At 52.0% G+C, this 27,946-nt stretch overlaps 11 protein-coding genes across 11 annotated transcripts; 4 read left to right on the forward strand and 7 right to left on the reverse strand.

The window, feature by feature from the left end:
* Positions 1 to 498: 498 nt before the first annotated feature.
* M438DRAFT_20124 (uncharacterized protein) lies at positions 499 to 1,406 on the reverse strand. Its single transcript, XM_029899339.1, has one exon. It carries the CDS (start codon positions 1,143 to 1,145, stop codon positions 741 to 743), a length of 405 nt encoding a protein of 134 aa, XP_029759899.1. The 5' UTR covers positions 1,146 to 1,406; the 3' UTR covers positions 499 to 740.
* On the reverse strand, positions 1,406 to 2,349 carry M438DRAFT_20111 (uncharacterized protein). Its single transcript, XM_029899338.1, has one exon. The coding sequence runs from the start codon at positions 2,195 to 2,197 to the stop codon at positions 1,667 to 1,669; it is 531 nt and encodes a 176-aa protein (XP_029759900.1). The 5' UTR covers positions 2,198 to 2,349; the 3' UTR covers positions 1,406 to 1,666.
* A 153-nt stretch (positions 2,350 to 2,502) lies between these two features.
* On the reverse strand, positions 2,503 to 5,631 carry M438DRAFT_274609 (heavy metal translocatin; the record flags this gene model as incomplete). The annotated part of the gene is made up of 2 exons (XM_029900729.1): positions 2,503 to 5,480; positions 5,535 to 5,631. 2 exons carry the CDS (start codon positions 5,629 to 5,631, stop codon positions 2,503 to 2,505), a joined length of 3,075 nt encoding a protein of 1,024 aa, XP_029759901.1.
* An 877-nt stretch (positions 5,632 to 6,508) lies between these two features.
* M438DRAFT_297371 (glucose-6-phosphate isomeras-like protein) lies at positions 6,509 to 8,411 on the reverse strand. Its single transcript, XM_029901949.1, has 2 exons — positions 7,887 to 8,411; positions 6,509 to 7,832 (listed from the first exon to the last, which is right to left on the reverse strand). The coding sequence occupies exons 1-2, from the start codon at positions 8,384 to 8,386 to the stop codon at positions 6,671 to 6,673; spliced, it is 1,662 nt and encodes a 553-aa protein (XP_029759902.1). The 5' UTR covers positions 8,387 to 8,411; the 3' UTR covers positions 6,509 to 6,670.
* A 359-nt stretch (positions 8,412 to 8,770) lies between these two features.
* M438DRAFT_345810 (serine/threonine-protein kinase gad8) lies at positions 8,771 to 11,297 on the reverse strand. Its single transcript, XM_029905532.1, has 6 exons — positions 11,160 to 11,297; positions 10,958 to 11,101; positions 10,134 to 10,905; positions 9,657 to 10,072; positions 9,240 to 9,604; positions 8,771 to 9,185 (listed from the first exon to the last, which is right to left on the reverse strand). The coding sequence occupies exons 1-6, from the start codon at positions 11,179 to 11,181 to the stop codon at positions 8,994 to 8,996; spliced, it is 1,911 nt and encodes a 636-aa protein (XP_029759903.1). The 5' UTR covers positions 11,182 to 11,297; the 3' UTR covers positions 8,771 to 8,993.
* A 160-nt stretch (positions 11,298 to 11,457) lies between these two features.
* M438DRAFT_345811 (transcriptional adaptor-like protein) lies at positions 11,458 to 13,503 on the forward strand. Its single transcript, XM_029905533.1, has 2 exons — positions 11,458 to 11,845; positions 11,942 to 13,503. The coding sequence occupies exons 1-2, from the start codon at positions 11,753 to 11,755 to the stop codon at positions 13,352 to 13,354; spliced, it is 1,506 nt and encodes a 501-aa protein (XP_029759904.1). The 5' UTR covers positions 11,458 to 11,752; the 3' UTR covers positions 13,355 to 13,503.
* A 134-nt stretch (positions 13,504 to 13,637) lies between these two features.
* Positions 13,638 to 16,046, forward strand: M438DRAFT_345812 (uncharacterized protein). Its single transcript, XM_029905534.1, has 3 exons — positions 13,638 to 14,046; positions 14,111 to 14,185; positions 14,234 to 16,046. Exons 1-3 carry the CDS (start codon positions 13,794 to 13,796, stop codon positions 15,571 to 15,573), a joined length of 1,668 nt encoding a protein of 555 aa, XP_029759905.1. The 5' UTR covers positions 13,638 to 13,793; the 3' UTR covers positions 15,574 to 16,046.
* Positions 16,047 to 16,574: 528 nt separating this feature from the next.
* Positions 16,575 to 18,977, forward strand: M438DRAFT_365573 (adenine nucleotide alpha hydrolases-like protein). Its single transcript, XM_029907802.1, has 2 exons — positions 16,575 to 18,565; positions 18,620 to 18,977. The coding sequence occupies exons 1-2, from the start codon at positions 16,648 to 16,650 to the stop codon at positions 18,886 to 18,888; spliced, it is 2,187 nt and encodes a 728-aa protein (XP_029759906.1). The 5' UTR covers positions 16,575 to 16,647; the 3' UTR covers positions 18,889 to 18,977.
* A 56-nt stretch (positions 18,978 to 19,033) lies between these two features.
* M438DRAFT_345817 (translation initiation factor 3, RNA-binding subunit) lies at positions 19,034 to 20,233 on the reverse strand. Its single transcript, XM_029905535.1, has 2 exons — positions 19,529 to 20,233; positions 19,034 to 19,466 (listed from the first exon to the last, which is right to left on the reverse strand). Exons 1-2 carry the CDS (start codon positions 20,198 to 20,200, stop codon positions 19,242 to 19,244), a joined length of 897 nt encoding a protein of 298 aa, XP_029759907.1. The 5' UTR covers positions 20,201 to 20,233; the 3' UTR covers positions 19,034 to 19,241.
* Positions 20,234 to 22,195: 1,962 nt separating this feature from the next.
* On the forward strand, positions 22,196 to 23,595 carry M438DRAFT_345822 (uncharacterized protein). The gene has a single exon (XM_029905536.1). The coding sequence runs from the start codon at positions 22,458 to 22,460 to the stop codon at positions 23,256 to 23,258; it is 801 nt and encodes a 266-aa protein (XP_029759908.1). The 5' UTR covers positions 22,196 to 22,457; the 3' UTR covers positions 23,259 to 23,595.
* A 1,089-nt stretch (positions 23,596 to 24,684) lies between these two features.
* On the reverse strand, positions 24,685 to 27,731 carry M438DRAFT_20574 (uncharacterized protein). The gene is made up of 5 exons (XM_029899373.1): positions 27,226 to 27,731; positions 26,157 to 27,166; positions 25,810 to 26,100; positions 25,467 to 25,757; positions 24,685 to 25,416 (listed from the first exon to the last, which is right to left on the reverse strand). Exons 1-5 carry the CDS (start codon positions 27,563 to 27,565, stop codon positions 24,784 to 24,786), a joined length of 2,565 nt encoding a protein of 854 aa, XP_029759909.1. The 5' UTR covers positions 27,566 to 27,731; the 3' UTR covers positions 24,685 to 24,783.
* Between the last annotated feature and the right edge of the window lie 215 nt (positions 27,732 to 27,946).

Genomic DNA, 27,946 nt, shown 5'->3' on the forward strand with positions numbered 1-27,946 from the left:
GAGATTGTAGGTACAGACTATCGTTGTCGAAGCATGGTTCGTTCGCCATACAGCACAACGCTACCTCACCGTTGGGGCTTTTATCAAAGTCCAATCTTGACGTGCCACGGTTCTGAGAAGGGTTTGACATTGATGGTAGGCAACTGCTTGCGAGCCATCTTTGAGTTTGGGTTCAGCAAGGGATCATCTTTTTGGGGTCTGAACACCGAGGCAGAGGTCAGAGAAGAGCGTGGAGAATCCAGGCGCTCTGACTAGCTCTGTTTGTTACCATTCGAGACCCAGCGGAATGGCGATCACATCATTCTGCGGATACTGGTGAGACATGATGACTCTCGTCAGCGACAACAAGCCTCACGGGACTTGTGAGAGGTGGGTGATCTTCGCAGCCGGCCATGCCTGGGCAGAAGCTTGTTTCAATCCTGGTCACGTCTATTCTTGCCTTCCGTGCTGGGCTGAAGAAGCAACATCTTTCTCACAGCCTGGGCGATCATGATCGAAATGATCGAAGACCTGATCTCGACCATGTCATCTCGGTACAAAGCACAGCGAGCAGAGTCTAGCTTTTCTGGCCCTTAGACTTGACGACTTGCCAGACAGCGTGTGTCTACGGAGCATCTTTGTCCGGTCCCCAACGACAGACATCATCCCGGACCAGCACAATACAATGCTTGATCATTAGGCAGATTCAACAACGAACTCGCCTCTCCTGGAGCTCGAAATATGCTAGCATGAACTCAATTTCAGAGTGCCCTGAGATGGAACATCTGGGCATCTTCGGGACCTATCATTCGTCCATCAGAAGGCACAATAACCTCGAGAGTCGTAGACTCGAGAATATCGGATTCTGTTATGAAATCTCGATTGTCACTGACTCTCATAACGATTGTCCGTCTCAATCCTTCTGTCCACAGCCACCGATGTCGAGTGACCTGCTGATCCGTATCGTGGTGACGGCTCCTCCGAAAACGATTTGTTATTGGCACTTGACAGCCACGCTTCCACGTACGGCCACAGTCAGCTGAAAACTGGGCATCCCGTCCGCTCTGCCATACATAAGCAGTTGAACGGCAGATTAGTACTACGGTGGGTGACCACGTGGGAATCCCTGCTGCTGTACGTTTTGCTTTTTGCTCTTCCATCATCATCTCTCGTATTGATCTTTTGCTCTTATGCGGTCTGGACGTCCGAATGCCTCTACAGTGCAACCATCTGTGTTTAGCTATCAAGAGAGAATTTGCTACATTGCACAGCTAGCTTAAGCATTTTGGCCGCAGCGATCAAATTGTTCATCGATGGGAACACCCTATCTCTACAATCTGAGATGACCACTCAACGCTGAAACATCTTTGTTTCTTATGACCTCAAGAGCATGAAGTTCTCGCAACTGCACGACAACATTGAGTCAGGAGGGGGAAGAAATACACACTGGATGGAAAAAATTGTCAGCTATAAAGGAAGGAACAAGGCAGTCAACGAGAATAGCAAACAACGATCCAGTCGACAAAACAGGAAGGCACGATGGAGTCAACAAACACCCACCATAGCGAGCTTGATATCAAACCAGTCATGCCAGCAAAATCGGAATTCGGACCTACTACCTCCTACGATCTATCGAAGACATTTTTATCTCATATCGCAATGCCTTTCCATATATTCGCTCTCGTCGCTAATGGAAGCAACGAAGACAATCGTATCCTGACGATTCTGTAAGTCCACTTGGAAGAGACGGGCAAGAAACTAGGGTTCCTTCATCACTCTCGCTTAAATACCTTGCTTCCACTGCCTCTAGACTTCCAGCAAAACGATTCGGTGGTAGATTAAACCTGTCACTGACACTACTGTAAAAACGCACGATGACTTTCGAAAATAGAGCTAGGTCCAAGGGGAGGGGTATTAGATAGTCGCTCTCTGTGGCCGACGTGCTACTGCTCAACATTATTTTGCATTTTGATGGGTGGAACATGCGCATCGCTCGCGGCCTTGAGAGTCGAAGTGACAAAAGTTTCGACAGAAAGGGAAAAAATAGCGAACAAAGTTGGCAGAAAGGAAAGGAGCGATCCAACTTAGTCTTACAGATATGGGAAGTAAGGTAGCTACATCTGAACCATTTATAGAGAAACAACTCAATAGATAAACATAGAAGGTGCGAAACAACATGACAGGTAGTCCACAGACGAAATGGAATGGTGCAAATCATCGTCTAAACAAGGTATGAAGGCAAAGGTGGAAGAAAGCGCAATCACGTTAGCAAAAAGGAGAAGGAACGACACACAAATCTGAGAAGCAATGAAGCATAGATATCAGTGTACTCATAAATTCATCATCCACCTGAGTCCCACGAACACAGAGTCCTACGCAAAACACCTGTCAAAAGGCACAAGATATTTGTAATCGGCAGGCAGGTCCATTGAGACGAGACTATCCACTCTCTCACTGGACCCATCTCTACTTCCACACAAGATCGTGCTTTTTGACAGGCAACCGCTTTACCTATTCTCAGGTTCAAAACTTCACCCACTTGAGCATCACGGCAACGGCCACAACAGGCACCACACTAACCAGCTCGCCCAGCCCAGCATATTCGGGCGGGATTCTCACACTGACAAAGGCCCCAGCAGCCAACAGGACAGCAAACAGGTTGTACACGAAACTCCAAAGGAAGTTGAATGCGATTCTTCGGACGGCGGCTTTCGAGATGGCGGTCAACAGCAAGAGCCCTTCAAGAGTGGGGCGAAGAAGAACGGCGTCTGCAGCAGCACGTGCGGCATCGGAGGCGATGTCTGAGGTCGATGAGGCAGGGGAGATGTGGACGCCGATGGTCGCTTGGGCTAGTGCTGGTCCGTCGTTTGCACCGTCACCGACGAAGAGCGTGACGGACTTCTTCCCGTTTGTAGGTGCGTTTGCGATGGATCGGAGGAAGTCCCGTTTGTTGGCTGGACTGCACTGGGCGCGGAAGGTGCTGATGCCCAAAAGTGATGCGGTGGTCGCGACTGCTTCCTTGTCGTCGCCGCTGACAATCGACACGACTATACCTCGCTCTTGTAGAGTCTTGATGACAGTGACGGCTTCAGCTCTTGGTTGGTCTTGTAGACCGAAAACGGCGCATAAACTGCCACCAATTTCGACACAGAAGACGGTATATCCTTGACTGAGCAGATTGTGGACTCGAGGGTGAGTTTCGATACCGAGCCATCGCGAGTTGCCTGCCCTAATAGTAGTGTCTTCGCTGACTGCAGCCTCAACGCCTTTACCAGCCACTGATCGCACATTTGCGATCTGAACGGCAGCAACCTCGTTTTCGACAAGATGAGAAGCAATAGCGACAGCCACGGGATGCTTGATGCCAGAGACTAGTCCAAGAAGTTGGGATCGCACCACCTCGGGATCACCAGTAAGGTATTCTTCCGCCACGACGGCAGGCTCGCCTGTGGTCAGTGTACCTGTCTTGTCAAAGATAACATGAGTGACCTTGCACCCGAGCTCAACGACATGAGCGGATTTGAAGACCACGCCTCGCTCTGCAGCAACTCCATTGGCAATGACAACAACCATCGGTACTGCTAGACCGATGGCACAAGGACATGAGACGATCAAGACCGTGATGGCATAGGTAATGGCTTGCACAGTTGCCTCAGAAGCAGACTGTCCACGGACCGCGGTGCCAATGGCAATCCATATGCAAAAGGTGATGATGCTCAAGGCGATGATCACAGGCACGAAGTAGGATGCAACCTTGTCAGCGATATCTTGCAGCTTGGGCTTCGAGAGTTTGGCCTCATCGATCATATCAGCGATAGATGAGATTGTGTTTTCTCCGGTCAGACGTGTAGTGCGGATGAGTAAGGTTCCAAAGCCATTGACTGAGCCTGCAATCACAGTAGACCCAGGTGATTTTTCGACTGGGTTGGATTCGCCTGTCACCATAGCTTCGTTTGCCTCAGACACGCCTGAGATCACGACACCATCTGTCACGACCCGACTGTCTGGCATGACTTTGAAGACATCATCGTAATGGAGAAGCCTGGCATCAATCTCAACCTCCGTATTGGGGTCTTCCGTAACGAGTATTGCCTTTGAGTCCTGGAGTGATCTCATCGCAACCGACTCGACAGCCTTTTGTCGAGCCAGAGCGCTGACATAGCGGCCTACCATGATGAGCGTGACCAAAAGTGTACTCGTCTCGAAGAATTCTCCAGTGGAAAGAGGATTGCCACGCAAGATGTAAGCGAAAGAGACGACGGAGAATATGTAGGCAGCGCTCGTACTCAGAACAATGAGTAAGTCCATCTCAACGATGCGTGAGAAAAACAATGCCTTCAGTGCATTTGAATAGAAGGGGCCTGCAATAACGATTTGGACGAGAGAGGCCAAGGCTAAAGATACCGAGCCATGGACAACAGGTCTCGGGGCAAGCGGAGCCCAAGATAGTATCAAGACAGGGATAGTCAAGGCAGCGGACAGCAGAGTCGTCAGGCCAACATGGCGGACATGCTTGCTGCCTGCCGACAGACTGGAATCTCCGTCCTGTGGTGCGAGCTTAGCAGAAGGCTGGAGCCCCTGTAACAAATGACGTGCACCGACAATCTTCGCATCGAAGCATATACGAACAGTTGATTTGCTGGTCTTCTCCATAGCCGTTACTCCCTCTGGCCAGTCCTGTCTCAAGAAAGTCTTCATGTCGGACTCAGGAATGACATGCAGTTCAGATCCACGAGTTGTCAGCTCTGTGCATTTGAACTCGGTAGTCCTCTCGAGATGGAGCACGATATCAGTGGCGGACATCACTCTAGGATTCAGATCAAACTCGGCACGACCAAGAACCAGGCTGGTCTTGAGGTTCGAAATTGGCAGGTTCCCAAGTGTTCTGTTCAGCTTAGTCTCGCAGCCGGTGCATGTCATGCCTGAGATGCCGATAACGACATGTTCAGTGGTAGAAGTGCCCTGTTCAGGATCCACAGTCTCGACGATCATTGGAGAGACGACCTTATCTGCGCAGCAACTAGCCCTGCGCGTCTTGGTGCACATTGGAGAGATGATTAGAGCTTCATCGAGAACAACTCTTTCGTCACGGCAAGCAGTGCTGATCTTGCCGGTGCAGCAAGCCTTCTTGTTAGGTCCCATGGACTGTCCCTTCTGGGAAGCCGAACTAGAGGTACCTCCTGTAGAAATTGAGCGATTGTATGGGACCTTCTTCTGGGGGCAACCAGCAGAGCTTTCTCTTGAGACAATTGTGCTTCCAGTCGGGCGTTGCTTACGCAGGGAGGTGCAGCAGGTGCTCTGATTCATGGCCAACAACGAACGGCAGAGACATCCCAGAGTCTCGAGTTTGGTTGCCCAACGCTGACGAATAGACTTGACATGGTTGTCGCAAGCGATGCCCTTGCGTCTAGTAAAGCCTGTGGTGGAGCCAATCTCGTGGACATTCTCAACGCAGCCGTCTTTGTCACACTCACGGAAAGCCAGCTCATCCAGACACGTCTCTGTACACATAATCAGTAAAGGTTCACAGTTGAGCTTGAGATCAAGATGCCTACCGTCGCAGCAGTTGCTTGCGATGCCTTCGCAACAAGGGGGCACGACTTCAGCAAGTCCGATAGCATTCTTGTCTTTATCAGAGAGGTTGTTGGCCATTTCATCCTGGCCGGAAAGCTGGTTGACGTTGCCGCCGTGCATCGGGGCCATGATGCCATCCGCGTTGGACTTGGAAGCGCAGCAATCACCAAGCTTCACCTCGGTCTGGACATCCGGCTTTTGAGCTGGGTGGTCGGTAGACGAACAGCATCCGTCTGGTCTTTTAGGAGTAAGGATAGGGTGCTCGTCCCTTCCAGAGCAACGGTCCTCTTTCTTACCCTGACCGATGCCATCGGTCGCAGACTGGGCAGTGGCAGCAGAACAATCCCCGGTCGCCTGGACCTTGACTTCGGGATTGATTTCAGCCTTGACAAAACATTCTTTGCCGCCCGCCGGCTTGCAGCAGCCACTGACTTCGACATCGTCTCTTTCGATGTCGGCATTGACAACGACTTCTTTAGCCGCGGAGAAACAGCATCCGCCTTTGTCGGCTTTAGCCTGGGCATCGGCTTCGGAGCTTTTGTTAGAGCACATTGTAAGCAGTGAATCGGGTCTCGGATTTCAGGTGAGATAATGTTACGGTCAATTTCGTGATTGTTGACTGTGTTGTGATGGAGGAGAAGAGGAGGTGAAGCCCTGGGGAAGTCGCGGTTGATGCTGGCATCTTCACATGCAAACTTGGCGATCTTGGGGCATAGCAATCGCATGAGCACCGAGCCCTCCATTTGGCGAGGTACCTTACAGAACAGCCGTCGGAAGGCACGATGCTTTTAGTTGTGACGTGGTTGTCCAAGGAGATCAGGGAGAAGCCCGCTCTCAGCGGACATGTGCTTGGTCGTCAAAAGCTTTCTGCCTTTATACAGCTAGTTTGGAAGTCTTATAGGGGTAAGGAAGTTCGGTGCAGGTCAATCTCAGAACAAATGTTCTGCACTATGATAAGAATAATATTTTGGTTCTCATTGCGTTTCGTCATCTTGGGTAATTACAGAAAATCAAACAAACATCAACATATGCTGGCCATCATCCGATTAGATATGCTTTCGAACGTGACATTTCAAAGCCTGCTCTTCTCTTTATCTTTGATATCCCGATCATGGATTCAGTTGATACCAGCCTTCTTCTTGAAGGCGTTGATGAGGCCAGATGTGCTGGCGTCGTGGCCAGAAACCTCACCAGAGCTCTCAAGTTCAGCCTGGATCTTCTTGGCCAGGGACTTGCCGAGCTCGACACCCCACTGGTCGAAGGAGTTGATGTTCCAGATGGCACCCTCAGTGAAAGTCATGTGCTCGTAGTAGGCGATCAGAGCACCCAAAGTGGCGGGGGTGATCTTCTGTGCGAGGATAGAGGTGGTAGGACGGTTGCCCAAGAAGGTCTTGTGGGGAACAAGCTCATCAGCGGCACCCTCGGCGCGGACATCCTCAGGGGTCTTGCCAATCATGAGGGCCTCGGCCTGAGCGAAGTAGTTGGAGGCAAGCATCTTTTGGTGCTTGTTGTCCTCGATGGGGTTGTGCGACTCGGCGGCCAGGATGAAGTCGGTAGGAATGAGCTTGGTGCCCTGGTGCAAGAGCTGGTAGAAAGAGTGCTGGGCGTTGGTGGCGGGCTCACCGAAAAGGATGGCACCAGTGGTGTACTTTACGTAGTCGCCGCTGCGAGTGATGGCCTTTCCGTTGGACTCCATGGAAAGCTGCTGGAGGTATGCGGGGAAACGGTGCAAGTACTGGTCGAAGGGAGAAACAAGGTGGGTTTGGGCGCCGAAGAAGTCAGAGTACCAGACGCTCAAAAGACCACCAAGAACGGGAATGTTCTGCTCGAGGGGAGTCTCCTTGAAGTGCTTGTCCATAGCGTGGCCACCAGCAAGGAAGTCGTGGAAGTTGTCGTAGCCAATGTACAGGCAGACGGAGAGACCAATGGCACTCCAGACGGAGTAACGGCCACCGACCCAGTCAGCGAATCCGAACATGTTCTTCTTGTCAATACCGAACTTGGTGACCTCCTCCTCGTTGGTCGAGAGAGCGACGAAGTGCTTGGCAATGGCAGACTCGTCCTTTGCGTGTCCGAGGAACCACTTCTTGGCGGTGTTGGCGTTGGTGGTGGTCTCGGCAGTGGTGAAGGTCTTGGAGGCGACAAGGAAGAGAGTGGTCTCAGGGTCAGAGTCGCGGAGAGCCTCGGCCATGTGGGTACCGTCAATGTTGGAGACGAAGTGAAGCTTCATGTCGCGCTTGCCGTAAGGCTTGAGGGCCTCAGAAACCATGACGGGGCCGCTGTGAAATGTCAGACTCGAAGATGGCGATTTGAAGAGGTAGAATGACACTTACAGGTCAGAACCACCGATACCAATGTTGACAATGGTGTTGATGGCCTTGCCGGTGTAACCGACCCACTTGCCGCTGCGGACTTCCTCAGAGAACTCCTTCATGTGCTCAAGGACAGAGTTGACCTCCTCGACGACGCTCTTGCCGTCAACCTGCATGGGCCAGTTCTCGGTGTTGCGGAGAGCGACGTGGTAGACAGCGCGCTTCTCGGTGAAGTTGATCTTCTCGCCCTTGAACATGTCATCACGGAGCTCCTCGACCTTGGCCTCGCGAGCGAGCTGGCACAGGAGCTGGAGAGTCTCATCGGTGATGAAGTTCTTTGAGAAATCGAAGATGGTCTCGGACTTGTCAACGTCGTTGGTGAAGGTGCGCGAGAACTTCTCGTAGCGCTGGGGGTCTTGGGCAAAGGCCTCCTTAAGGACAATGGAGCGACCAAGCTCTTGGTGGTGCTTCTGCAGCGACTTCCATGCCGACAGATCACTTGCTTGGGCGAAACCAGGCATCTTGATGTTTGTTGGGAAAAGGTGGGGTGATGCGTGAACTACACGTGCGAGCAACGAGGTTAGCAGGAGGTCGAGCGAGCAGTGAGACGGTGGATATATAACAGGCACGTACAGGGACTAGGTGATGGAATGATAGGAGAAACGTATGGAAGCAAAAAAGACGCGGCGGTGTCAAGTCACAATTTGAATTGACGTGATGGGGAGGCCGATGAGCTCCGGATAAACAGCACCGTATGACGAAGCGCTCGGGCGGGGCATACTCGGACGAACGTGCACAAGCCACGCCTGAAGCTGCCGTTCTTCGGCCTTTGAACAAGCAGTGCCACCATGGCATGCCTGGGTCTGCTGTTGACTCCCCTCGATTGTAGAACTTGACTCCCCTCGATTGTACTCAGTAGAACTTGATTGACTGTTGTTTCAGATACTGCTGTTACGCGAAACTTCCATATCGTCCAGCCCAAAATCTACCTAGCCAGGTTGCTGTCATTCTTTCTTGCTGCTTTTCGGCCGCCTCTTCAAGCAGTCCCGCTGCTCGACGAGCAAATGTACACGATCAGACCGGCCCTCTATTGCAAATTCGCTTTGTCATCCCATCTCATCTCGTCAATCAGTGAGTCATGAACGACGGGTCCTTGATGCTACCTCCTGCATCACCCAATCCCTCGACTGGGCGGTTGTACGACCAACCTGCGAACTGTTGTTGCATCGTTGATGAAAGCATGGGTCCTTCTACGTATGAATCTGTAGGTGCTTCTGACGTGAATTCGCGGTCGAAGTTGGCAGTATCTCTGTCATCGAGCTAGATCTTCGTCAGCACATCTTGAAGTTTCGCACCGCAATAATTAAGACTTACCACATTGGGCTTGAAGCTGGGCTCGTACTTGCGATCCAAAAGCTTTCTCCAGTCAATGCTGTGGAAGAAGGGATGTGCCTTGATTTCTGCCGCGCCGTTGACACCGAGTCTCTTGGTCGGGTCCCTATCGAGCAGCTTCTGCAACAAGTCGCGTGCTGCAGGAGGTACAATCTCGGGTCCGGGGAAGTGTAGAGGCTCTGCCAGAATCTTGCGGTACATGTCGTTGGTGTTTTCGTCATAGAACGGCGGCAATCCTGTAAGCATCTCGTAAAGAAGAACACCAAGTGTCCACCAGTCGACCGTCTTGGTGTAACCGGTACCGTGAAGCAGCTCGGGTGCAAGATATTCCGGCGTTCCGCAGAATGCTACATTGTCTGTCAGTGTTGTTCTGCTGGAGCCTGAATAGATAATACGCACTATTGGTCTTGTCCTCATCCTTCATGTCAAGCTTGCACAAACCGAAATCGCACAGGGCAATGTGACCAGTGTAATCGAGCAAGATGTTCTCGGGCTTCAAGTCTCTGTAAATGACGTTGAAGCCGTGCAGGCACTCGAGAGCACACAGAAGTTCAGCTGCGTAGAAACGCGATCGGTTGATGTCGAAACGCTGCTCTTTTTGTAGGTGGTGGAAGAGCTCACCACCGTTGACGAAGGCCAAGACAATGTAGAGCTTCTCTGGTGACTGGAAGGAGAACTTCATAGGAACAATGAAAGGGTTGTTGATCTGGGCCAGCACGGAGCGCTCGGCCAGCGTGTGGGCGACTTCTGAGCGGGAAATGATGTGTGCTTTTCTGATCGTCTTGAGGGCGTAGATTCGGCGAGTATCGCGCTTCCTAGAATTGGGCCACTGGTTAGTTCAAAGGCGCGACAAAACAGGCTTGGGCAAATACTCACTGTACTTGCATGACCTTTCCGAAACTACCCTTGCCGACAACCTTGAGCAGCTCGAAGTCTTCTATCTTGAGCGACCTTTGCCTGTTTTCGACAAACTTGACACCACACTTGATCGAGCCGGTTCCGTATTGAAGCTCAACCCATTCCGTACCCGATTGGCCTTGAGTCTTTGCCTTTTCGGCGTGAGCGAAAGCGGCCTTTTCTCTGTCCTTTCTGCCCAGCTTGGGGTCTTCCTCGTAGGGGTGGACTTCCTCAAAGCGAGGGTTGATTCTGCAGGTTCCCAGGAAGATGTCGTCGTTTCTGCCAGCGTTGGGAGGAGCGTTGGGGTTTCTGATGTAGATGGACAGGTTCAGGTCGCAAGCGCGAGACACATCGAACTTGTACTGGGTGTTTTCGCCAGCCCAAACGGGCTTCTCTGGTGTGCCCGATACAGAGTTTACGAAGACTTGTTGCTTGTCGAAATCAACGAGAGCGTAGGGCAGATACTTGGAAGAGTAGCGACCGTGGACCGAGGGGGCGGCATTGATGCCTCCTTGCGAGGATTGTGGACGTCCAGGGGCATATGAGCCATAGCCTGCACCGCCTACGGAGCCAGGGCGAGCACCGGCAACTGAGAAGCCACTGCCGCTGGACAGAGAGGCGCCGTGGCGAGGCTGGAAGATCTGTTCGGCGCCGGCAGGCAGAGAGAAGCCACGACCTTCGTGGAAGGTGAGGATCAAGATACCGGGCTTGAGAGGTGGGGCAGGAGGCGAGGAATTGGCTTCAGAAGCGGCTGTGCAGTGTCAGCGGCGATATGTCAGGAAAGGCAGCGGCATGTCTTGTACCGATTCCATTGGGGTCGTTGACGGTGGTGGACGAGGCGAGAGGGCTGTTTGGCGGCTTGGGTGCAGGCTCGGGAGTGATGGTCGAGGTGGAAGACGAACGGCTGAAGGTGTTGGCCAAGGGCGCCAGATGCGTCTCCTTGAGTTCTGAGGCGGTCAGCGATGGACGGTCATGAGGGGCAGCAGGCGGACGGAGAGAACGCACTCTTTGTGAGCTTCCACGACATGGCGGACAGATATTCAGTTGTGTGGGATGTCGAGGTCACTGTCGAAGTCGAAGTATATGAATAGACTCCGTAGGGCTGTTGGCAGCGAGTGGGGGTCTGGAAAGACAACGGTGGACCGTGGGCCGCAAAAGGGGACGAGTAGGCTAGACGTCCACAGTCTGAAACGTCAGAGGATCGAATCAGATATGAGCAAAATCGCTCGTCGATTTCAGTCTCTCAAGAGAACCCGTCTAGCTACGGGCAGTGAAATAACGGAGATGTTTTGATGCAGATTGTCAGTGTCGTACTATTGTTGTTCAAGGTGCTCTTCCTAAGTTTAGCTTTTGCCAAGACATTGGACGTGGAGCTGCGATAACTCGTATCTCGTAACCACGACGTCTCGCTGTCGCGCTCGAGTCATCCATCAAGCAACGCCCTCGCGCCATTTCATCTACACGCATCTCGTCAGCCCCTGGTCCTTGTTCGCGCGTGCTATGCGACCACATTGAGCCCTCCAACCCCCCACGCCGGCTGCTCTCAACGCGCATCCCCTTGTGCAATCCCTCAGCCCCACCTTCGTACTTGACCCGCCATGGGCCTCATCAAGAAGAAGACGGCCGTCCGGACTACTGAAGGTGGCATTAAATATATTTGCGACATCTGTTCAGCAGACATCACTGCCACTGTACGTCTTGTAGCCCACTTTCACTCTCGCTTTCCTTCCACTTTCACTTTCACTACCTCTTGGTCTGTGCGCTATATGTTGACATGACCGTCCTAGGTTCGCATCAGATGCGCCGACGATGAGTGCTCCAACTACGATCTCTGTGTTCCCTGTTTCTCCGAGGGTAAATCCTCCGGCAAACACGACCCTGCCACACATTCGTTCCAAGTCATAGAACAACATTCGATACCCATTTATGTCGAAGACTGGGGCGCCGACGAGGAACTGCTGCTGCTAGAAGGCGCAGAGACCTATGGACTAGGATCATGGGCCGACATTGCCGATCACATTGGAGGTTACCGGACAAAAGACGAAGTGCGCGAACACTACATCGAAACATACATAAACAGCTCCAAGTTCCCCTTGCCGGAACGAGCCAGTCCTGCCGACACCACTCTCTCCGAGTCTATTCCTAGAGATGAGTTCCAGGCTCGCAAGAAGCGAAGGATAGAAGAGCGAAAAGAGGCCGCCAAGAACCAAGCTATAATCGACTCCAAGCAGAAGCCGACTTCGAGTGTTCCCTCATGTCATGAAGTCCAAGGTTTCATGCCTGGTCGTCTCGAATTTGAGACGGAATATTTCAACGAGGCTGAAGAAGCCGTACAGCATATGCAATTCGAGCCCGGCGATGGCATCAATCCTACTACTGGTGAACTTGAACCAGAAATGGATCTCAAGGTGACAGTCATGGATATCTATAACCACCGTCTCACCGCTCGTGTGGAGAGAAAGAAGGTCTTATTCGAGCACAACTTACTGGAATATCGCAAGAACACTGCAGTTGACAAGAAGCGGACTAAGGATGAGCGTGACTTGAGCAACAAGATGAAGCCCTTCGCCCGCATGATGAACCACTCCGACTTCGAAACCTTCACGACAGGAATAGAGTATGAACACAGTTTACGTCAAGCCATCAAGCAGTTGCAAGACTGGCGCCGCATGCAGATCAGCGACCTAAAAACGGGAGAAAAGTACGAAGTTGAAAAAGCCGCACGGCAGGCTCGAGCTGCTGCGACGGCGGATCGCTTCTCACTGCCTGGTAGAGTTCACAAGCCTAGCGCTCAAGAGCCTCCATCAGCAGCATCTGCGTTGATCGGACCAGAGCTGCCACCAAAACCGAATACCAGCGGTTTACAAACACCACCTGAAGCGACATCACCAAATCCTAGTACCAACCCTCCACCACGATTCCCCCTGCAAGCAATCACAGGTGTCTCCAAGATGGATCTATATGGCTACAACAGCCAAGATGCACATCTTTTGACTGAGAACGAGCAAGAGATGTGCAAAGTGGTTCGGGTTCAGCCCAAGGCATACTTGGTGATGAAGGATGCTGTATTGAAGGAGGCGCTTCGATCCAACGGTTGTCTGAAACGCAAGAATGTCAAAGAGGTCTGCAGGATCGATACGACGAAGGCAGGGAAACTGTTCGACTTCTTCGTCTGGTCGGGATGGATTGCAAAGGGATGAAATTGAGAAAGCCTTTAGCTTGAGGCTTGCTGTTGCCAGATAATACCCATCAGCGGAACGAATTATGATATTTATATAGCACCTTAGACGCAGGAACAGACAGATCGCTGGGTCTGGCATCAATGAAGCATTTTATATGCAGACAGATCAAACCTCGTGCTTGACATGTGCAAAAGCCGAACGAAAGCCGAGGCGCGTGGCCCGCATCTCGGCGATGCGGCAATCAAGACCGGCGTCACCGGGCAGCGATTGCGAATGGGCTACCTGATACTTCCAACTTTCACTCTGCTCTTCGACCTGGTTATAACTTGAAAGTCTGGACCCTCTTTTGTCTGATCTGTTCGCTCTCCGAACAGAGTTGACCACGACCGTACGATAACTTTTTCAATCTCTACGACTTGGAACTGATCATCTCGAGCCCCGCTACTGGTAGAGCACCATGAGCGGGCAGATGTGTATGGGCGGCTTGAGAGGGGTGACTAGAGCTGCTCGCAGTGCTGGAAAGCCCTCTCTTCGGCCAAGGATAGCAAGAACACAAAACATCAACCCATTCCAAACTCAGACACAATCGCAACGATGCATGGGATCCTGGAGCGACCGCAGGGTCAGAGGACAGTGGGGAGCTCACCAAGTGAAGAAGCGAACCTATGCGACTTCCAACTCGACAGTCTCCATGGCGGATTATAGAAAGAGTAGGTGAACAACGGGCTCCCTGGACACGACCGACTTCAGTCAGTAACAGCCCGCGTCTTCAAGGTGAATATGGCCCCGTGGCCGAATACGATCGCCGTGTCAATGCTGGCGTCCTCAGAGATGATCAACATCAGAGAAGTAAGTTCAGCGACACCATACGAGGTGAACTAGACTGATCTGCTGTAGCCATTATCGAATCGCTCCAAGATCTGCACGATATGCTGGCCAACTACAACCCCCCGACAGTGCAAGAACCAACGATAGAATCGCTGCAGCCCAAAAAGAGTTTCTTTGCCGCTATTTTCGGCAGCCAGAAAATGCAATCGAGTCTGGAATTACCTAGCGACCTGCCTAAAGGCTTGTACATGTATGGCGATGTTGGCAGCGGCAAGACCATGATGATGGATCTTTTCTACGACACATTGCCCGGAAACATCAAGAGAGCTACACGCATCCACTTCCACAATTTCATGCAGGAGGTCCACCGTGACCTGCACAAGGTCAAGATGCAGTATGGCACCGACATTGATGCCATTCCTTTCGTGGCCGCTCACATCGCCAAACGTAGCAGCGTGCTCTGCTTCGATGAGTTCCAATGCACCGACGTGGCAGATGCCATGATCTTGAGACGATTGGTCGAGTCTCTCATGCACCATGGCACTGTCATTGTAACCACCAGCAACCGTCATCCCACAGAACTCTACAAGAACGGTGTCCAGCGCGAGTCCTTCGTGCCCTGTATCAACCTTCTTCAGCGCCAATTGCGTGTTCTGAACCTCGATTCGCCAACCGACTACCGCAAGATCCCTCGCCCTCCGTCAGGTGTATATCATTTCCCCCTGAACAAGGCTGCGAGCACGCATATATCACATTGGTTCAAGTACCTCGGCGATTTCGAGAAGGACCCTCCGCACCCGGCCGAATGTCATGTTTGGGGCCGTCCAATTCAGGTCCCCCAGGCCAGTGGAAAGGCCGCACATTTCGACTTTGATGAGTTGATCGGTCGCGCGACTGGCGCAGCTGATTACATTGAGTTGATGCGCAACTACGATGCTTTCATCGTGAGCAATGTGCCGCAGATGGACCACCGTAGTCGTGATAGAGCTCGTCGCTTCATCACATTTATCGATGCAGTCTACGAGTCTCACGCCAAACTCGTCCTCACCACAGCCGTACCTTTGACCGAGCTCTTCCTCTCTCGTGAGGAAGTCGACGCAGCAATCAAGCAAGCAGCCAAGAAGGGTGACGCCAATGCGAAGGCTGCCTTGAACGACGGATCAGATGTTGACGACGTGATGCGTCAGATGATGGATGACCTAGGCATGAACATGAACATGTTGAAGAAGTCCAACTTCTTCTCCGGCGATGAAGAGGCCTTTGCATTCGCGCGTGCCTTGTCTCGTCTTTCTGAGATGGGCTCGCAAATGTGGGTGGAGAGAGGAATGGGTCTTGAGCACAAGGGAGGCAAGCAAGAAAAGGACAACTTTGCAAAGGTCAGAAGTAGATGGAAGGAGGACAGCATGTAGAGCCTGGCTACGTTCTTGGGACCGCGCAACTCGACAGTAGATTGAACGGGATCTTGGATTTCATTGCACATACGTCTACAGTACATACATCGCGCAATCCATTTCCCTTCGATCAAATACTCGAGCTCTTCAAGATCAGGCGAGATTCTGTGGTACATGTCTAACATATCGAGACATGCTCCGTCAGAACTTTGCACTCCCTTCCCTCGAGCAAAATAGCAAAAAGATGCTTTTTGGTGACTGGCCTCAGAAATGTGTCATGTTGAGATCAAGTTCCCAGCGGGAATCATTCTCTTCCTATTATAATAAAGATGCCTGAGCATCGTTCATCAACGGCCGTAGGAAGAAGAAAGGGAAGAAAAAATTCCCAGCTTCAAAGAAAAGAAGAGAGCACAACGCAAAAGTCCAAGCTTCCAACAAACTGGCCAAAACACTTGATCAAACACTTGCTGCCAAGACTCAGAGTTATGGCCAAAGCTTTCCGAAAAATTCTCCGTGTGGAGGTATATAAAGGCTTTCCACCCTTCCACCCTCTGTTTTCTAATTCGTGCGGCGTCCGGGTATTATACAGTTTCCCCTGTTGCTGGTCTTTCCTAACTTCATTGTTAAACGTATATGAGAGGCTGGCGTCAACCCGTGGACACAGAATAAAAATATTGCATACCTAGTCTTATCAGCCACTTCCGACGGAGCCTATACGATTGGCTCTGTTGGTGTGCTGATGGCTGGACATCTCTTTCGTGCTTTGTGTAATTTGTTGTGTTGCGATGGAGTTTCGAGGGAGCAAGTGCTCTGTGCAATGCTCTGAGAATATCCTTGCGGACCGCGATAAAGTTCTGATATTGGGGACTGCGTCTGCGGAAGGTCTTCTGAGTTTGCGAACAGCGCGGGCAACCTTTGCGCAACATCGACTACTGTTACAGGAATAGCAAATATCAATTACTTTCATTACAAACATTCTCTCTCCAGTGCTCTGATGACCGTGAAGTGCCTTTTCCTCAGAACTCAACTCGCTCTGCGACCCTGTGACTAGCCAACTTTGAAACCAAAAAACTTCTATCCAAAATTCTGTACATGAATAACAATAACACACCAAACATGCCAGGACTGAAAGTTGTTGCTCTGATCTCAGGGGGCAAAGATTCTTTCTTCTCAATCCTCCACTGCCACGCCAATGGCCACGAAGTCGTCGCTCTTGCAAACTTGCATCCGCCAGCCCAGGATGGCGAGCGCTCCGAGGATATCGACAGCTACATGTACCAAACTATAGGCCACACCGTCATTCCGCTTTACGAACAAGCACTTGGACTCCCACTCTACAGACAGGAAATTTGGGGTGAAGCCGTGGATCAGAACAAAAGCTATGCCTCACCGAATACTGCTCAATCTGTGGAGCAGGATGAGACGGAGAGTCTGGTACCGCTGTTGAGAAAGGTTATGGCTGAGCACCCAGAGGTCAATGCCGTCAGTACTGGAGCTATTCTATCAGACTATCAACGTACCAGAGTGGAATCTGTGGCTATTCGTCTCGGTCTCGTGCCTTTATCCTACCTTTGGCAATATCCATTCTTGCCTCCATATGCCGAGACTTCCCTGCTTGATGATATGGCTGCTGCAGGACAGGATGCCCGTATCATCAAAGTAGCCTCTGGAGGTCTTGATGACAGCTTCTTATGGGAAAATGTGGCTAGCTTCCGCACTAAGACTAAACTTGTGAGAGCAATGGAGAGGTTCGGTATCATTGGTGACGGTGCTGCGCTTGGCGAGGGAGGAGAATTTGAGACGCTTGCTGTAGACGGACCTTGGCCGCTATGGAAGAACTCGATCCAAATTGAGGACGAGGATAGATTGGTCGTTACAGGAGAGGCGGGTGCTGCGTCTTTGAAGATCAAGACTGCGAGTCTGGTGCCGAAGGAGCCGTCCTCGGATTTCTCATACGAGCAATTGCGAAAACCAACAACTCTGGATGATAAGTTTGCGACTCTGGGATCACAGATAGACGACACCACCGAGCACAAATCGACTTCCGACGAACTGGCAGTGGGAACCGAGGCACTCAGCACAACATCGGGATGGATAATTCAGAAAACAGATACCAGCACAATCATCTCGAACGCCATGGCAGAAGGAGCTACAGCGGGAGAACAGATGTCTAATATCATGACACGCCTAACCAAAGACCGCAAAATCAACCCCTCCTCGATCGCCTTCACCACAATCCTCCTCCGCGACATGTCTACCTTCGGCTCCGTGAACCAAGCCTACGGCTCCCACTTTACAACACCCAACCCACCGGCCCGAGTAACAATAGCATGTGGCAGCAGTCTCCCCAACAACACACACGTTTCTCTCTCAACCATCATCCTCAACGATGAAGTCGCCAGTCAGAAGCAAGGTCTCCACGTGCAATCACGCTCCTACTGGGCCCCAGCAAACATCGGTCCTTATTCCCAAGCCATCGTCATGCCATCCTCTGCTCCCTCAAGCCTCCCGCAACAAATCCACATCGCAGGTCAAATTCCCCTACACGCACCTACCATGGAATTCCCCACCCAAGGAGACATGAGTCCAGCAAAACACTTTACCACCCAAGCGATCCTAGCACTCCAACATCTCTGGCGCATCGGACAAATCATGCACGTCTCTGATTTCCTAGGCGCTGTAGCGTTCATCTCTGCTTCCTCTCCAGTCTCCGCTTCCTCTCGCGTCCATACCGCTATCAAAGCGTGGAATCTCGCACATGAGAAACCTGCAGTCGATGACCAGGACGAAGATGAGGAATCGGCTGATATCGATCTCTGGGATCGCGTGCATGGCCAACAATTCGGCAATGGCAGTGCGGCGACGACATATACGCAAAGAAAAGATATCGGAGCAAAGGGGGAAAGTGTACCTCCTTGTTTTGTGGCGGAGGTGGAGAGTTTGCCTAGGGATGCGCCTGTCGAGTGGGCTAGTACTGGTGTGAGATATGCTGGTGAAATCGAGGTTAAAGGTACGTTGTCACATCACGATGGTCGCGAAGGGATCATAACTGACAAAGATGCAGAAATTGTGGAAGATGTTTGTACGAGGCAGACTTTGAACATCAAGTCTGGACTTGAGGAAGTGGAGATTGCTGGTTGGATTGCTGTGAACAGCGTTGATGCTTTGGAAAAGGTGGAAGTGCCAGCATCATACGTCTGCACTGTCTACACAACTCAGATCTTGCCCGGAGCATGGGTCAAGGAGAGACAACCTACCATTGTGCCTTGCTACAGGCTCTGGAACGGTCAGGGACAGAGAGTAGCTGCTGTTGTGGCATACAGACAACAGTGATAAAAGTCACAGGATGACAAGAATCAGGGGTATATAACAAGATTGTATTCTCTCATCGTCTCCCAAAACCTCTAACCTCTCTTCGGCCCAGCTCTTTTTGGTGTGCTTTTGCGTTGCACAAAGTAAAAAGAGAAGAACGAAAGAATACGTGATATAAAGAAACCATCATGTCCCATAAAAGCGCCAAAACGTGTGTCTGAAAAAAAGGATGAAAAAAGGGGGTCGTGCAATTGTACAACTTTTGGTGCGTCCTTTGTGGCTCCCTTGCCCATCTTTCGTTCTTGCCTGGTCCGTCATCTCCACCCTTGACCCTTCCGGCCCTTCTTCTGCTAAAAGGTGTTGTTGGGGTACTCCTAGGTGGCCTTCTTGGCGAACTCGACGCGCAGGATAAGATGGCCGTAACCGTAGCCTTCCATCTTCTCGCATGCAACGGCGGCATCTGATCGGTCGACGAAACTGACGAAAGCGAAGCCCTTGGCCTTGCCTGTTTCTCTGTCCTTTGCGAGGAAGACACGGGTGACACGACCGAAGCGCTCGAACAGGGCGCGGAGCTCGTCTTCTTCGGCGAATTCGGAAACCTAGAGTCGAACATGTCAGGTGGTTGTTGTTGTTTGTAGTAGGTAGATGAGCAAAGACTCACGTTGGTAACACGCAGGGTAGCGAGGTCGTCTCTCTCGAACTTGCCGCCCATTCTCTCGCCAGTAGCAGCACCACCCTTGCGCAAATGCGGGGGCACGTAGGAAGAGCCACCGGGACCGGAAGCGCCTGCCGCGGGACCGCCTGCAGCCAGGTTCTGGAGAGTGGCGGCACCAACATCACCGTCGAGGTCTGCGAGACCAGCGCCGGCCTCGCCCTCGGGGGCCATGGTGTTCTTGAAGGGACACTTTGTGGTGAAATGCTCGCCGGAACAAATACGACACTTGATCTTCATCTGCTTGAGTTGCTGCTGCTTTTGGTCCTCCTCGGCGGTGGGCTGCTCGGCGGCGCCGGACTTGAAGCCGACCTGGGGGCGGAAGATGATGTTCTCTCCGAGAGTGGTGGTATCGGGTTGGGGGCCAGCGGGGCGGCCTGCCTCAAGGCCCATCTTGGGCCATGCACGGCGCTCAGCGACACCGGGCTTCTCGTATTTTCGCTTCACGACGGTGCGGATGCGTTGTGTGCGCTTGACCTTCTTGCCGTCATCGTTCAGGAAAATGGTGACAATGGTTTCGGTGCCGTCCTTGTTCTTGGTGTGCTGGGGAGCGGGGAGGGCGGTGGCAAGATCGGGCTCGTCGTCTTCGGCCCAGTCGGTGCGTCCTGGTTGGTTGGACATGTTGAAGGATATGTGATGTGTGGTAGAGGGGTTGTTGCGCTATCACTCTCGTCCGGCCTTGCTGCTGCGTCGCTGTCGCGAAAAGTTTAGCGAGTGAGCCTGAGGTGGCCCGTGCTCTGACCGACCTTCCAGCCTTCTTTCCTAGTCTGGTAATATCTCAACATTTACTTTCACGTGCCATTCATCATCATGTCTTTGAAGTTTTTAATTATGAGCTCTCGCTCCTTCCTTGAAACACTTCACATGTCACCCATCCATCTTCTGTCCATCTTCCCACACATCCTTGCTGACATGACCACGCTCAGCTTATGCTTTCTCAAGAGGTTCTTGACTGGCAATGTCGCTTCTCTTTGCTCTCTCACTCCTTCCCACTCAGACCCCATCTTTCAACGACTACTCTCATCTCTGCTACGGTCTCGAGCTGCGGCCATCTCCAGTTCTGCTCGTCGTGCATACAGTTCCTTCGCATTCGTGAGACCCTCATAACCAATGGGCATGAGGTTTGGCCAGTTCTCCTTGACAAAACATCCAGAACAGACCCATTGCTCCGGTTGATCTGAATGCTCCGAGCCTTTACGAAGCCACCATGACTTCACGCCAGCCCCTCTCGTGAGCTGGCAGCTGCTACAATGATGAAGTACCCTATGGGGATACACAACGGGTATGTGTTCTTTCCAGCAGAGTTCGCGAAACCAGGGCCAACTCGTTATCCACCTGCGCAGGCTTTTGTTCGCGGCCAGGCGCGGATTAATAGGCGTCTCTGCTGCCCTGGCTCTTCGCGAGGCTAAATGATTCATTCACCAATCGGGATCAGCTTCCATCCGCCTCTTGAACCATCGTTCTACTCTCTCAAATTCCTTCCTCCTAAATTCAGGATCGGTTCGGTAACGTTTGTTCTGACGCTCTCGATATTCTCGATATTTTGTCCATCTCAGTAAATCCTCTGGAGGCTTGGAAGGAACGTGGTTGACAGAAGAGGCAGAGAAGGGTGGTGTTGTTGAATGAAACCAAGATTTTGCTTTCAATTTTCCGGTCGCTCCGCATAGCGAAGAAAAAGCGCTGGCCCTGTTTGATATTCTGAGCATGGTGGTAGCCGCTTGCTGCTTGCAGACGGGTTACAGGAAGATGTCTGGTCTGCAAGCCTTTTAGTATGGCGCTTAATCTTCGGTGGTGGAAAATGAGAATACAAACACCCTATACACTTCATATACAGCGCCACTCTCTACAAAGTAATCGTGAGTAGCTCACGATCAATGGCACAGAGTCGTACGTCGTAAAAAAAGTCCTGCTTGTGAAGGCTGTAAGTGAGATATAAGAGCGAATACTAAGGTCTTGTTATAGAACGCATCAACCACTCTAGAGCGAAGCATGGTTTGTTTGCGAATATGGAGAATGTCTAAGGAAAGGATGAAACAGTCAAGCTCTCAATGTACTGTCTTTAAGTTTTCAGTGACACTATGCATTGTAATAGCTACTAATAGTAATCTTCCCAGGCAAGGAGAGTGAACTTGGTCTATGTTGTGTAAGAAATCCTCAGGCGCTTGATATCAACTCCTTAAGAACTAAGGACAAGCTCACCAGCCAAGCAAGTCTCGCGTGCCGAACGATCCCTGCATGTCAGGACGTCACAAGGATTCTCTCAACCCAGTCCACTCTGGCAACCTGCATCGAAGCGCTGGCAATATTGAGACCAGCCTCCACCAACATGCGTCATGGGTAAGATCTCGGTTCAGTGCAAGGTGTTTGCTTGAAATATACATGAGGTTTGTCTGTGCCGTCTCTTGTGTATTTCTCTTTGCGAACTCTCTTCCAACACCCTTGTGTTTTTCTCCGATCGGCATTCTACCGACTCTCACCATCCTTGTCACTTCGCACAAGAAGCTTAAAATATTCCGGTATCTGGGCCAAGGAAGCTCATTACGTAGAGGCGCATTCTGCTGAGGGCTTGGTGGTATCACGCTCGTCTGACCCAAGGCTTCCGCCATGGCCGACTTTGTTGTAGGTTTCCTGCTGCCTTTTTGTCTTCAATCGTCTATGTTGTTCCCCACCTTCTACCTGACAAGGCCAAAACTCGTTCTTGGAGACTCGAACAGAATACCATAAATTCATTGACCTGACACTTTCTGGATCAAAGGAACTCGGGCTGGAAGGCTTTGACAAGACAGCCGACAAGTACTTCGATAAAGGATACGACAGATTGCATAAACACAGACATAGAGACGACGACCGTCAGAGAGACAGCAACGGCAAAGACAATATGAGTGACCCACAAGGACGTGATCGTGGCTACGACAACGATTCAGACGACAGTTACAATGAACGTCCAAGACGGAGACGCCCTCAAAGAGACGATCGCGATGACAAGAAACCACGACAATACAACGATCGTGATGACCGCGACGACCGAGACGAGGATAGAAAACCACGACGATACTCCCCTCCAGGCCAAAGCTACCATCCTCGCGCACCAGATGCGCAACCCCAATATCAACCGTACCAACCACACGCAGCCTACCAACCAGGAAACACAAGGCAAAAGGACACCGTACCACCAAACCCTCCGTATTACAATGATTCATCCCGCCCCTCATCCCGCGACTACACACCCACATCCTCATCCCGCGGCCCCCAACGCAATGAACTAGCACGATACTCCCGACCCAAAAGCCGCTCACCATCACGGCATCGTCGCCGCCGCTCTCCTTCTTCATCTCGCTCGCGCTCTCGCTCCACATCCCGATCCCGCGACTTCACCGACTCCCCTCTGATGGCACTCGACCGCACCCCTCTAGGCCTAGGCGCAGGTCTAGCGGGTGCCCTGCTCGGCGGCTACATTGGCCGCGAAACTAGTGACAACCATCGCCATCAAAAGCGAAGTACGGCTCTGGGGGCCATCATCGGCGGAATAGGAGCGAATATACTCGAGAACAGGGTCAGGATATATCGAGAAGAGATGAAAGAGGAACAGAGAGAGGCGAAAGTCAAGTGGGAGGCCAGACATGGTAGCGAAGGAGGTGGAAAGGAGAGAAGAGGTAGGAGGGACGAGGACAGGTACTAGTGCGGATAAGGGGCTGATGTTCCCTCCTGCGATCATCTTCAGTTAAGTCCGGGCTGTGGATATGCACGATGCTTTTCGTTTCACCGGAGCCGTCCACGGTAAATGAGCTATTGGATGCAATCTCACCGGACTCGACTCTGGCTCGAAACTCATCGTGAATTTCGATCGCTACACGTGTGACAGGTATTGGCGCATGAAGAGGAACGGATGAATGAAGTAACGATATAATGTTGAAGAGTTTCAAGGGGGGCCAGGGCAGAGTCTCATTTTTTTTTTCCTCCTTATATGATAATGTATCATTATTAGCATCTGTAAGACATCCGTGCAAAGACCTCCTCCACATAGCTAACCTGGATACAATCGACCCAATGTTCCTCTCAGACAGTGTCTACCGTACATTTTATTCCTTCAAGCATCCACGAGATCGCTCCTGGCTATAAAAGTTTCTGCATGTGGAATGCGATGCGAACGAATTCAGAAACCACGATCAATGACCTGCATCAAAAAGATTATACTCCATCTGTGCAGTTCGCTTCCATCGTCCCCTGGCCAGACCCGCGATGCTCAATCTCGAAACGCAAAGGTGTCATCCCTCCAGTCATGCTGAGAATCCAGTCCAAGTGACAGAGAGCTGAATGTTCGGTATCATGCACCCCTTCATGTGCGTCGAATGTCAATCACTTATTGGAGACGATCCACACGATTGATATTGCGGCGTGTTGGAGTTTTCTATACATGGTTGGTAGTTCATGGCTAAGATCTCATCTGGCATGCAGAGGAAGATGGAACGAGGTATATAACTACTCTCTTCGCAGGGCTCTGCCAATCGGTTCCTCAAAAGTCATGGTGCTTTTGGGTGTCGAGCTGTTCGACAAGAGTGTGGACTCGAACAGCGATATGCTGACGACACCTACCGTATTCCAAAGACTCGACTCGATTCATGAAGCAAATTTCTCGTCCTTTCTGGACGGTGACCTTGCCCATACGTTCACGGTGCATAACATTGAGTCCTCACGACAAGGGAAAAAAAGAAGAATTTTAGAAGCAAGGTAGCCAAATAATGTACATTCACACCCAAAGGCAAGTATAGACGTTTCCCCGTAGCGACATATAAAAGCATTGTCCTTTGATCTCGTTGAAATGAACCCAGGAAAAGAGAACAAGGCAAACTGGTACTCCTTGGAAGTCAACAAGAGGAAATGACCCTCCTTCGCGACGGGAACGTAGAATCCCTTGCTACGCCGTAGCTCTTCCTCATTGTAAAAAATGGATGATGAAAAATGAGATGGTAAGAGAGAGAAAATGCACAGTAGATGAGAGAGAAGCATGAACGCCCCCTCGTGGTCTCGCGAGCCCCGCGCCCCTTTTTCGCAGAAGATCAACTCATATCGGAAAGAATCAAACGCCGTGCCCAGTACCCAGCTCCTCTGGATTTGTCGAAAGAGAGCACCAGGCTAAAAACAAGATTATCAAGAATGGAATGCACATGTCAGTCGAGTCGTGACTGAGCAAGCTTACCCGGACTTCACTTCTTCTTGAGGCCAGGACTGGGCTTCATGCGTTGTGAAGGCGGTCCGTCCAGTCCTTCATCACCCTCAAGCTTGACTTGTGAGCGCCGGCGCTTGCTGCTCAGGTTCGGGCTCGTCGATGCGGATTGCTGAGCACTGTTCGGGTTGCCTTGCTGAGAGTGCTGAGGTACCATCATCGGCGGACCCATGTTTGGGCTAGGGGAGTGATGCATCTGCCCCATCATGTGGTTCGGGGCCATCAAGGAGGCACCCGGCAAGCCCGGGTGAGCAATGTGGGGAGAGCCATTCATAGCCATCATCTGTTGCCCGTTCAGGTGCTGCATCGGCAAGTTCATATGGGGGACTGACGGCGAAGAGAAGTTGGGCGTCTGGCCAGGCAACTGCATATGGGACTGGTTGGGGGTACCACTACCCTGGGGCAGAGGCTGAACGATTCCGTTCCTCTGCAGAGCCATCTGGGCGTGGTTGGGCTGCATGGGATTCGGGACCATGTTTTGTGGCTGCTGGAACTGGTTCTGTTGCTGCTCCTCGATCTGAGCGACCATCTGGTTCATGGCGTCGTGGGGTCGGAGCTCGTTCTTCTGGGAATAGTCCATCAGATCCTTCATGAAGAAGATGGTTTCCGCTACCTGTCCCCAGGTCAGTTCAGGTGGTCGAAAAACTGGAACTGTGTATCAACCGTATCTACCTCAAGATATTGCATGACGGCGGGGGTTACGGCATATGAGTTGACTGGGGCTGCCGGGAAGTCTTCGAGCTGAAGGGCACCCTGAGCCTTTTGCATGGCCTTCTTAGCCGGTGTTCTGCTCATCTTGGGACTTTTGTTCATGAGGGGCGAGCCCTGCGCGACGATACGTGCGATTTCCGAGCGGGAGACAAACTCCTCCGTCTTGGACACTTCGAATTCGAGCGTGTCGAATTTGTCTGAGCCAGGAGGGAATGTGGCCGATAGTCTGCCTTGCCAGATCAACTACAAGACACGTCAGCCAAAGTATACACGACTGCCGAGAGAGCCTACTTACTTGAGTGTTGTTCTCGAACCAGAAGATGTAGCGAGCGCGGTTGCAATGTACGATGGAGCCACCGCCGTTGGGAAGGGCGCTTTCTCTCACACCCTCGAGCTGGAGCTGGATGTTCTGTACGCCGCTATCGAAATAGGTCCAGTAGTATCGTGCAAGCGAGGAGGCGTTGATGGCGAACTGTTTAGTCGACGATGATGTATTGTCGAGGATGTGTTGCACCAATTTGCCGTCGGGCATCCAGAACTGGTTGACGAACGCATTCCAGTGCTCAGGCGTACTTGAATGTGGCGCCTAAACTCTGATCAGTCGAGATTTCTACGTTTAGCATTCACGGGGTATAGACTTACGTTGGCGTTGAACATACTCAGGTGGTCTGAGAATTGGACCAACTTGAGTATGAACTGCCCACCGCTTGGGCGGCCCTGCTGCTGCGCCTGTTGTTGCTGCTGCTGCTGAGCAGCCATCGCCTGCTGCTGACGCATCATGTTCATGCCGTTCATGTTCATGGCTTGCTGGCGCTGTTGTTGGGCGGCCTGCTGCATCTGCTGCTGCGCTTGTTGCTGCGCCTGCTGTTGTTGCTGTTGAGCATTTTGTGCCTGGTTCTGAGCCTGAGCAGGATTTGGCTGCTGGGGTGTTTGCTGGTTAGGCTGTTGAGGCTGCGAAGCACTAGGCTGCTGAGGCAATGGTTGTGCTTGCATCTGCGGCGTGGGATGAGCGCTGGGAGGCTGAGGCGGTTGTTGGGGTTGCTGCTGCTGAGCTTGTCCTTGAGGGCCCTGAGGCTGTTGAGGCTGAGGGGGCTGGATATGCTGAGGAGCTTGACCCTGACTTTCAGGCCCAGATGGAATCTGTGACTGACTCCTCATCTGAGCTGATGGCGGTTGCTGAGGGGGAGGTTGGCTGTTCGGTTGGGCACTCTGGTGCGAAGCCTGGGAGTTGGCATGTTGCATTGCCATATGCTGAGCCATTGCCTGTTGGGTCATCTGCGGTGTTGCCGGAGCCTGAGGGCCTTGGGGATGCGGAGTTTGCTGCTGTTGCTGCTGCTGTTGTTGCTGGGCTTGCTGTTGCTGCTGTGCCTGCTGAGCAGCCATTGCCTGTTGTTGACGCATCTGTTGAATCTGTATCATGTGCTGGGGTGGTAGGTTCGCCATTTGAGCATTTTGGAAGTTGGGATTGTTCTGCATCTGGGCGAATTGCTGAGGGCTCATGCCCGGTTGCCCGTTCATGCCCATTGACATGCCCATACCATTCATCTGCTGCTGTTGTTGCTGCTGTTGCTGGGCCTGATGTTGCGCCATGATCTGTCGCTGACGGGCCATGTGTTGCTGCTGTTGTAACATCAATTGAGGGTTTGCAGCCACTATAGCGACACAGGTCAGCATTGGAAGAGAAATTAATTGCCAGAAGAGAAAGACGTACTGGCTTGCTGCATTTGGTGGTGCTGTTGCTGCATCATATGGGTCTGAGGATTGAGATGGCTCATGGCCATGGCGTTTGCACCGGGTCCGCCCATCGACTGCTGCGGCATCTGCATGCCACCGCCCGGACCGGGTCCCATACCGGGATGCATGTTCTGCTGGCCAGGTTGCATACCCATCATGGTTTGTTGGCCCATCTGAGGACCACCAGGTCCTGAGACACCAGGCATTTGCATGGGTTGGCCCATATGCTGGCCATTGGGAGGCATTCCGGGATGACCATGGGGCACACCAGGTTGCATGCCCGCTGGGTGCGGAGGAAAGGACATGCCTTGCATCATAATGCTTGGAGGTGGACAAGCGAGACGCGTGGGATCAGACGACGACGAGGACTTGTCGAGTACCCGAAGCGCGTCGTTCGGAGCGAGAAGATTATGGCGCGACAATGGGTGCGCTCAAATGCATGTAGGGACACGACTTGGAACGGCTTGTGCTGTTGCTCTGAAGCGCAAGAGGTGTGGATCGAGATCGACGCGCCTTCGAGCCTGAACAAGCGACAGCGGACTGTACAAGGCAGTGCCGTGTGCGTGGGCGTCAAGGGTTGTCGAGGACCGGGACGATCGATCACTTCAGGAGGAAGAATGCGAGAGGGAAGGACAGGTACCAGGTAGAGGATGGTCACTCGTAGTGAAGGGACCGGGGTGTTAGGGCGACACGGCGCG

Source organism: Aureobasidium pullulans (assembly GCF_000721785.1).
Source record: "Aureobasidium pullulans EXF-150 unplaced genomic scaffold scaffold_10, whole genome shotgun sequence".
NCBI classification, from domain to species: Eukaryota; Fungi; Ascomycota; class Dothideomycetes; order Dothideales; family Saccotheciaceae; genus Aureobasidium; species Aureobasidium pullulans.